Here is a 10,008-nt window from a genome sequence, read left to right as displayed (position 1 = left end):
TCTGTGAGGTCTTGATCACCCGCTGGAGTGCCTTCCTATCTTACGTTGCATGTCTGTCTGTGTTCTGTCCAGTTGGAAGGAGACAGCACGTTCCTCAACATGCAAGAAGCAGGCCTTGACTATGTTTCAGCTAACCAGGTTAGTCCTTTCATTGCAAGTAGGGGCGACACAAGAGATTAAAAGGAGAACATTTCTCATGGGCACTAGGCCTGGGATGATGATGAATGAATGAATTGATGACACAACAAATAAAAATTAAGTGGACCATTTTGCCAGCCTCAATATATTGCCATGTGCATGTGGGTCTGGCGGGAACATTTTCAGGAAAATATCAGTTCCCAACTAAAAAAGGGAGAAAAGCAGCTTTTAGTGGAAAGATACATTTCAAGCATAACTTTCACTTTGACACAAACATTGTCTGCTTTTGTGACAACTCAAGTATCTCAACAAGTATACCGACATGAACCACACAGTAACATCACAATCATTTATTCACAAATATACTATTTACACTTTTCACATTTGGAACTAAGCCTTGTGTGCGTGTGCGTGTGCGTGTGCATTCGTTAAATGCATTACGCTCCTCCACGCTCTCTCACTTCCTCCTTCCTGTGCAGCGTGTTAATACATGCAAAAGAACTCTCATCAAATGCACTTCTGCCACCTTGTGGCCGTTTGTTATGGCTTAAACTGCATGAAGCGTGACCTCTTTTGTTGGGCACTTGCATCATCACCCCTTTTTGCCATCTGGGTAAACTATTGAGTAGAAATTGCACCCAAAAGGGCCGCAGGATGGCCGAGTGGTTAGCATGTTGGCCACACAGTCAGGCGATGTGGACGATCTGGGTTGGGTTGGATTCTCCCCTCGGCATTTCTGTGTGGAGTTTGCATGTTCTCCCCGCGTGTGTGTGGGTTTTCTGGGTACCGTAAAGCACTGTGTATTAACCGCACCCCCATTTTCAGGCTCACGGTGGGGAAAAAAAAAGTTGAGTTCATAAATGCTTGCCAACTCTTTCATCTCAAATCAACATGCGTAAAGGTACTAAGCAATTTCAAAAAGAAGAAGAAAGGAGAAATCTGAACTTCGGCATCTAGATCTTTAATATTATGGCTAAGCACAGATTAATAATAATAATAATAATAATAATAATAATAATAATAATAATAATAATAATAATAAATCAAAATCAAGAAATTTGCAATTTTCAGAGATGTTTTGATATCTTATCTTTCACTGCTTCTCTTTTCTCTATTATTATTTTATTGCATTGCTTCAGTGTGAATTTGAATAAACTCCAACGTTGTATTGTATTTGACATTGGAAGCTTAGGTTAGCTTCAGTGTATATAGAGATCCTTTCACTGTGGAAATACAGACAGCCGTCAGATAAGTTAGTTGCATACACAAGCATTTTCAGCAACTGTACAGCAGAGGGCGCTAAAGTCAAAGCAACTGTCTGACCCACAGACGGCTATTCTAAAATGGACTTCTCGTCAATTTCTCCTCTTACCGAGTCTGGTCACAGACCTGTCATCGTGTATAAACCGCACCCCGATTTTTTGCTTCTTACCGGTGGAAAAAAAGTGCAGTTTATAAACCGTGATTTGTGGTACTCTGGTTTCCTCCCACATTCCAAAAACATGCATGTTAGCTTCATTGGAGACTCTATATTGTCCATAGGTATGAATGTGAGTATGGCTGGCCAGGGTGTACCCCGCCTCTTGCCCCAAGTCAGCTGGGATAGGCTCCAGCTTACCCGTGACCCTCGTGAGGATAAGCCGGCATGGAGGATGGACCCAAAAGCAAACACAGAGGCAAAGTTGTCCCAATAAGCAAAAGGTCATTTGTTCTAACAAAGCATGAAAAACAAAGTGATACTGAGGAGTACGAAGCCAAACCAGAAGGAGCTAAGCTTGTATAGAAGTAATAATAGAATAGAAGTACACTTTCAAACCGCTAGAATAATGTATAAAGTTAATAATAACTCGTTACCCAAAAACCTAATAAAGTATTTCTCAATCAGAGAGGAGAAATATGATCGTAGAGGAAAATTAAACCTAAAACATTTATATGCGAGAACTACGCTGAAAGCCACAGCATTTCCGTGTGTGGAATTAAATGATGGAAGGGATTGAGTAAGGAAGTCCAACAAAGTACAGAGATGAGCACATTCATAAACAATACAAGCAGTTGATGTTTGCTAAATACAAGCAGAAGAGTCCTGATTGTTCTGTCAGGTTTGTTATTTTATTTTTTTTATTTTATTTTATTTTTTATTTTTTATGTTTTATTTTTTTTAATTTTTTTTAAAATTATTTTTCTTTGTTTTGTTTAAAAAAAAAGCTTTGTTCTTTTTTATTTATTTATTTAGTATTGTCATCATTATTATTATTATTATTAATGTATGTGTGTGTGTATATATATATATATATATATTTTTTTTTTTTTTTCTTTTTCTTTTTTTTGGGGGGAGGGCTGTCTTACGTTATCTATTATGTGTTATCCTGACTATCACTGAAAACATGACATGGAATGCAGGAAGTGAACTACATGTACTGTAATAGATGTAGATTAGATGGGGGGTAGGATTAAATAAGCTTTGCTTCTTCCTACTCCTTTTGGACATGCAGAACTGTGAAAAAAAAATGATTCATGAGATGTATTCCATTGGAACCTTCATGTTCAAATAAACTAAACCAAACCAAACCAAATAAGCACAAACGTCCGACCAGAAGGAAACTAGGGGCAAACGTAGCAAAGAAAAGAGGAGGCTGGGGCAGCGAGGCAGGAAAGTAGGAACAAAAACTAGGAACAAAGTGCAAACAAAAGTCCAGACAGTCCAGGCAAGGAAAATACAAGCGCAAGATATTCCTTAAGTACCACAAGTACCACAAGTCCACAAGGCCTACGTATAGTATAGTACTTTATTTATCCCACAGCAGGGAAATTCACTTGTTACAGCAGCAAGCAAGATACGCAAGTAAAGAATACATAGTGACTAAAACATGGTTCAGGTGGTTCAGGTGTTGTAGAGCCTGATAGCGGTCGGTATGAAGGACCTGCGGAACCTCTCCTTCTTACACCGTGGGTGTAACAGTCTGCTGCTGAAGGACCTGCCCAGGGAAACAACAGTGTCATGTAGCGGGTGAGAGGTGTTGTCCATGATGGATGTCAGCTTAGCCAACATCCTTCTCTCCCCCACTTCCTCCACGGAGTCCAGAGGACCGTCCAGGACAGAGCTAGCTCACCTGATCAGCCTATTGATCCTGCTCCTGTCCCTGTCCGTGCTGCCCCCTCTCCAGCAGCCCACAGCATAGAACAGGGGTAGGGAACCTATGGCTCGGGAGCCAGATGTGGCTCTTTTGATGCCTGCATCTGGCTCTCAAACATGTCTTAACACGATAAAAATGTATTTTTGTTTTTTTGTTCGCTGACCTTTTAATGTACATTACAGAAATCACAGTGTTAAAAATAACACTCAAAATATAAAACTTTGTTATGCATTTTAGTCCATCCATCCATTTTCTACCACAATGCGGGTGGCCAGAGCCAGTGCCAGCTGTCCTTCCAATATTTTCCGGGTCAAACACCAAAATTCGATTATCACTGGATAATGCGGTAGCCTATTCGCATGAACTTCCCTTCCTTAAATCAAATAGTTAGATCGCTAATTCTGGAAAAAGAAAAAGATACGGAGTACGGTGCACAAGCACGCAGCACCAGAAGTCGTATTTATGGTAAGAAGTCATTTATTTATTATTGGATAGCTTCAGTGTAACAATGTTAATAAAAAGAATAACTTTAGAGGTCCTCCTTAAAAATGCCCACATTTACTTGTATTCAATGTTAAAAAATATTATATGGCTCTCAAGGAAATCCTTTTTAAAATATGTGGCTTTTATGGCTCTCTTAGCCAAAAAGGTTCCCGACCCCTGGCATAGAAGATGGCTGAGGCCACCACAGAGTCATAAAAGGTCCGTAAAAGAGTCCTGCACACACCAAAGGACCTCAGTCTCCTCAGCAGGTGGAGCACAGAATATTGCTTTGAAGAAATCCCAGGAATACTTGATGCAAACAGATGGTGGTGCTGTAGGAATTTATGATGTGATGTTTTATTGATGGTGTGGCGTCTAGAAGATGGGAAGTGGTCCATAGTACAGTATACTGTACTGTATGTGTCATCATGAAATACTACTCCCGCTTGCACACTGCTGGCTTGTCTTATTAGTGCAAACGCAGCACGGGCGTGATGGTTTCACCAGCCGTGATCTGTTGGCTTGTTTGTTTGTTGTGTTCAAAATAACCTGAAAGCTTTTGATTGGATTTGGATGAAATGTTCAGGATTCAGTCAAGGATTCTTTAACATTTTAGCATTTGTGCATATAACTGAAAAAAAAAAAAATCGATTGGGGGTGTAAGTAGTCCTACTGGGTACTTTTATGATAATACGTTCATGCAAAAGAAGCGTGCGGGTACATGTGTGCCAAAACCAATAAACGCTCAACAAAGATTACTGCTTCCCAACCTTTCCTCTCTTCTCCTTCCTCCCCGGCACAAGCGAGGGCGCGCCATTCATTGCTTCCGCTTACATAAGTGCATGTTTTGACCTGGATGATGGCGTCACGAAGCGTCACCACTACTCGACCATAAACCAGCAGGCGTACAAAACGTCCTTACTTTGCATGAAGACAGATGAGATAACTATGGAGACTGAATGAAGTGAATGAAGCGACCAAAGAAGACAAGGAGGATCAAGTGTACCTTACAGGTCCACTGCAACTCCCGTGAACCCCGCATACTCAGAAGACACAGACTGAACGTCTTGATCGTCTTTATTGATCATTAAAAACCACACACATCCATATAATGCTAATGCTTCAATCTGATGTTATTATATCAAAATAAAAGTCCAACTAGAAGATGAAATGGGTGTGGGATGCTGTGGAAGATTCCTCTTTCACTCCATGCTTCGCTTCGTCCCTCTTCTCCTTTTTGGTGTTTTTCTTTGACCCCTGACCGTCTCCCCTCCTCTTGGCCCGTCTGAACCTTTTGTGTGTCTGCGATTCTTCCCACAGTTTCGTGTGCCGCAGCCCCCCCAGCCTCTCAGCAAGGTGACACCTCCTAACCCCGTGTTGCAGCACTGGAGGAGGGACACGCACATGGGCGACGCACACCGCCTACCCTGGGTGAACACACACACACACACACACACAGCAATATGACAGCGATGTACGTACTTGTTGTTGGATAGATATGAGGTCACATGTTGCCCATCATCCACAATCCTGATGAGGAACGTGAACGCTCCTCTTTCTCTCTTCTGTGCCTTCTAAAGTATCAAACCAGAATGCACGTGATGGGACACACCTCTTGGGACTAGAAAGCCTCCAAAACAGATCCAACAAGGTTTTGTGCTTTTCTGTCCGTGCTGTACGGTACATTCATGGAATGACAGCTGACAGCTCTGTTTTAACCATGAGTGGAACTTCTTTCCTGGCTGCACTGATGTGACGTAGCAGCACAGATAGGAGCTAACGCTACTTCCATCCAAGACATTACACCGGCATGACTCGGTGGTGTAAATGTAGAGCTTGCCAAGCCATGCCGAGCGAAACGGAGTGTTGGCGCTGCACCGAGTGGCTTGCAGTGTTAGCGTGGATGGCAAGGCTCAGTGTGTATGGCGAGGAGGACACTGCTCCAAGAGACTGCATCACAACCAAGGAAGAATTGTTGGTGCTAACAAACCCTGCAGCGGTAGAAGCTATTTTCCACCTACCCAAAATCAGGGAAAAGACGCCCCAGGCAAGCTGGGCCAGACCGAGTAAGTAACCATGATATCGATGGTGATACATGAAGCACATAGCACATGATATCACAACAATCCATCTGGCCGTGTAGAAAGAAAACATGGAATACTTTCCACATCATTTGCTTGTCTATTCCTAGTTGTTCCTATGCTTGTTCTTCTTTCCCAGTCAGTACACATTGGTGTCCCATGGCGTTGTTTTGGAGGGGGCCTGTTACCCCTCGGTAGTGGCGTGGGGTGCTGCGTCACTACACCACACAATTAGTTCTTGGTGTTAGCTTCTACGATAGCGATGGCACTGTAGCTTGCTCTATACGCAGCTCACTTCTGTAAATACAACATTGTTGGCCTTTTTTGGAGGTTTTTTAGGGTTTAATAGTCAAAATTACATGCATTGTTAGCTCCCACCTGCTAGCTGTTTTTAGCTGTTTTCCTCTCTTTAGAACGCACAGAAAAGCGAAAGACGTGTGTGGTCATGTTTCAGCCAAAATTCCAAAAAAGTGCACTTTTCTTTTCAGAAATTGCTTCAGCTAAAACTAAATTCTGCAAAATGTGATCCAGTCAGTCAGTCTCTTCAACAAATTGCCAAATCGGACCTTTGGAAACGATGCCCTTTTGAAACTGGTACATAAAAAAGGCAAAACATAAAATTTTTGTCCAAATACAATTTTATTTTGAAGAAATCTTGTGACATGTACTTTGAACAGAATAGTAATGTAAATACTTCAATAATAATGAATTGGTTCCGTGATAGCTGAATTTTTACAAAGTAAGGTTCCTGATTTAGAATTGGAATATTTTGGTGGTCAGACCTTCTAAATATGCTTTTTAACATGATTAGAGCCCTCTAGACATGAAATAACACCCCTATAGTCACCTTTACACTCCTATTACCCAATATAGTAGACATCATAAGAGAAAATAAGACATATAAGACATAGAAAAGCTGTTTACCACCTTGTACATGCACTTTAGAGAAATACTTCAATATTGAATAAAGCAACATATGTTCTTGATGAAAAATCCTTCCACACTCTTTACTGTTCTTTGGTGTGAGCATGTCTAGCGTATTGTGTGGAGATCTGGGGCAATCATTAGGAAATAAAAGCAATCTTCACTCACTCAATGTCCTGCAAAAAGATGTCTGAGGATCCTTCATCATGACAACATACAAAGCCTTTCTTTTTAAAAGCACACATATTCAAATGTGCTCATTTAGTACTTTTTCAAACGGCTAAAATCAAGCATCAAGTTAACAATAACTTGTTAGCCAAAAACCTCATACAGTATTTCTCTACAGAGAGGAGGAATATGACTTAGAGGAAAATGAAAGTGAAAGCACTTACAGTATATACCACAACAACATATACTCCAACAAAGTACAGAGATGAGCACATTCAGAACAATACAAGCAGTTGATGTTTGCTAAATACAAGCAGAAGAGTCTTGATCATCTCAATGATGTTCTGTCATGCTTGTTTTTATTATTATTATTATTATTATTATTATACTGATTATGATATGGAATAATATTCCATGGAAAGCAGGAAGTGAACACCATGTACTGTCCTAGATGTGGAACGGATGAGGGGTAGGATTCAGTAAGCTTTGCTTCTTCCTACTCCTTTTGGATGTGTGGAAGCGTGCAAGGATGATTCATGAGGTGGATTCCATTGGCACCTTCATGCACGTTCAAATCAAATGAAACCAAACTAAAACTGAACTCAACTAAAAACTTTTTAACATGATTAGAGCTCTCTAGACATGAAATAACACCCCAATAATCACCTTTACATGCCTATTACCCAATATAGCAGACATAATAACTATTCTTATTACGTATTTTTCTCTTGATATTTTGACTTTATTCTGATTTTTCAATTTTTGCTGTTTTTTTTTTGTTGTTTTCTTGTAAAATAAAATTTTTCGAATGTGCCGCGTGCTGCAAAGGGCACTTTGGACGCCTCTGCTGCTCTTCATTTCTTGGTAAGACTGCGCTTGTGTTTGACGAGCGTCTGCCGCTTTGCGCTGTGTTGCCAAACTAGTCGTTGGCGCAAGTGTTGTGATGCCACCTACTGTATGGAATTGGAAGTACAGGCTGCACACGCCACATAGGCTACCCGCTAAATCTAACATGTAGCAATGAATAAATGCTATGGATGTGAGTGGAGGGGATGAATTCAACAACTTTTGACTTTCAGGTAGAACATCGACTACAGCCGCATCATTTTTTTATCTGGCATTTCATGTTGGTGGTCAAAGCAGCTGAGATTAATGTTGTTTTGCTGAAATGCTCATGAGCGTGGAGTTGTGGGAAGTAGGCTAACTTTGAGAACATTGAATGGGCAAGGACTTAATCCTGACTGCATTAGTCCTGGTAGAAGATCCCAGCAGGGGCTTTTGTGCCAGCATGAATGGAAGGCAGAGAAAGAGACGAGGGGGGGTTCATTTATGCAGAGCATGAAGAAGTGGTCCAACAAATAGGACAGACAGACAAACAAAAGAAGGAGGATTTATGCAGAGCTCCAACTGGAAACAAAGTGTACATGTTTACCACACAAGGCTGGATGTACTCCTGTTGGCGGTCCTTGAACGCACCATAGTTCACCAAAGTGAAACTTATCATATATGTGATCATTATTTCCCCCACTGTGTACGGTGGATACCCGCACTTTTGGGAGTGGGCATCCACCTTGCAGATTTTTGGTGAAAAAAAGTATTTGTCATTGATTTTGTTGTCTGAAAAGAGGCTGTTGTTTCTGCACAAAAGATGTCATTCAGCATAAGTCAGGAAGAATGGATCAATACGAGATCATACAGGTCAAATGTACACTGATAAGTAGGGATGTCCGATATTGGCTTTTTGGCTGATAACCGATATCGTCCAACTCTTGATTTCCGATTCCGTTATCAACTAATACTGATACCGATATGTTTAACATCACATTTCTCCTGTCATGGACTGGACTTACGACCTTGTTATGTAGTAATATTTTTATTAGGATGATGTTTATTATTAGTTATTATCACACTACAACTGTGACCTGATCTGTTCTGTATTCATTTATTTGTTCTTATTCTATTTTCTTGTCTGTCTGTCTATCCATCCGTCCTTCCGTCCTTCCGTCTATCTATGTCCATCTATATTTTATTGTTTGTTAGTTTTTCTAATAATTATCTCAGCAGTCACATGAGACATCTGAGGAATCCTTGCGTTTGGGTTTGGGTTCGTGGTTTGAGGAACTCCACAAGTTTGGTGAATCTGGCAGCTGTGCACGTTCTGCCGAGGAGTATCGTGTGCTTGCCACTATTCCTGCTGAAGTTACAGATGTCCGCCATCTCCTGGTGTAAAGTATGAACTGCACGAGGCGTCATATTAGCAACAAATTCAGCAATGTTGCAGTTGTGCAACTTTGGCGCTTAAAGGGCTGTATCGGCTTTCACTAAAGGGGATAAAAAGGATACTGATATCGGTGGTGGGCCGATTTAGTCATTTTATTACTTTTAGTCATGGTAGAACTATGCAGTCCCAAAAGCATGACCCGGGCACAGCCGCGGGGAAAAATACACACAAAGAACTCAGGAAGCTGCACAATAAGGTAGGCAGAAAAACTAAGGTGGCAAAAGGCGGAACTGATGGTGCTGCACAGACTAGGCAGGAGAAAAGCACAACTTTTAAATATACTATAACGAAAATGAAAAAAATACTATAACGAAAATGTACAAACAGAAGTAGCAAAAAACTTCAAAAACTGAATAAGAGCTAGGTACAAAAACATGGACTAGGTAAGTCGAGCAAAAAACAAGGTATAACAAAAATAGGACTCGAGACACGAGACTAGAAGTGTAAATCATAAAACAGACAAAAGACTAAGCAAGGAGGTCTAGAACTGGAAATACTCACAAGAGCTAAACTTGGCCAAGTATGCAAGGTAACAGAGCAAGAGCATGGCAACTGAACGTCAGAAGACAATCTGGCAAATACTAAGCAAACAATGTGAGAGTTAAATAGTCCAGCGATGATTGAACACAGGTGTGGCAGGAAACTCCTCCCCTAGGCAGGTAGGTGTCCTGCAAAGACACAAACCACAAGGTGGCGACAGAGCAGCAGCTCAAACTATGACAATCCCACCACCATATCATACCCGCACGTTTGGGACTCGGCCTTCACTAACCCACTCATTTGCAGATTGAAAAAAAAC

General features: G+C 41.0%; 1 protein-coding gene across 9 annotated transcripts in view; it reads left to right on the top strand.

Annotated features, from left to right (window-relative positions):
- Nucleotides 1-10,008, top strand: part of tox (thymocyte selection-associated high mobility group box) — a 71,509-nt gene that overhangs the window by 36,170 nt on the left and 25,331 nt on the right. For 6 of the 9 annotated variants that reach the window (XM_054768364.1, XM_054768363.1, XM_054768370.1 and 3 more), the window contains 2 exons: nt 73-138; nt 5,076-5,186. The exons of 1 other annotated variant lie outside the window; for it this stretch is intronic. In XM_054768364.1, coding sequence (XP_054624339.1) covers nt 73-138; nt 5,076-5,186 — 177 coding nt within the window. The remainder of the gene's footprint in view (nt 1-72; nt 139-5,075; nt 5,187-10,008) is intronic. 2 more of the 9 variants (XM_054768372.1, XM_054768366.1) reach the window with 1 other exon arrangement.

This window comes from Dunckerocampus dactyliophorus, chromosome 2 (assembly GCF_027744805.1).
Source record: "Dunckerocampus dactyliophorus isolate RoL2022-P2 chromosome 2, RoL_Ddac_1.1, whole genome shotgun sequence".
In the NCBI taxonomy this organism is placed as follows: Eukaryota; Metazoa; Chordata; class Actinopteri; order Syngnathiformes; family Syngnathidae; genus Dunckerocampus; species Dunckerocampus dactyliophorus.
The sequence above is the reverse complement of the archived record's forward strand: the minus strand, read 5'-3'. Positions and strand labels throughout refer to the sequence as shown.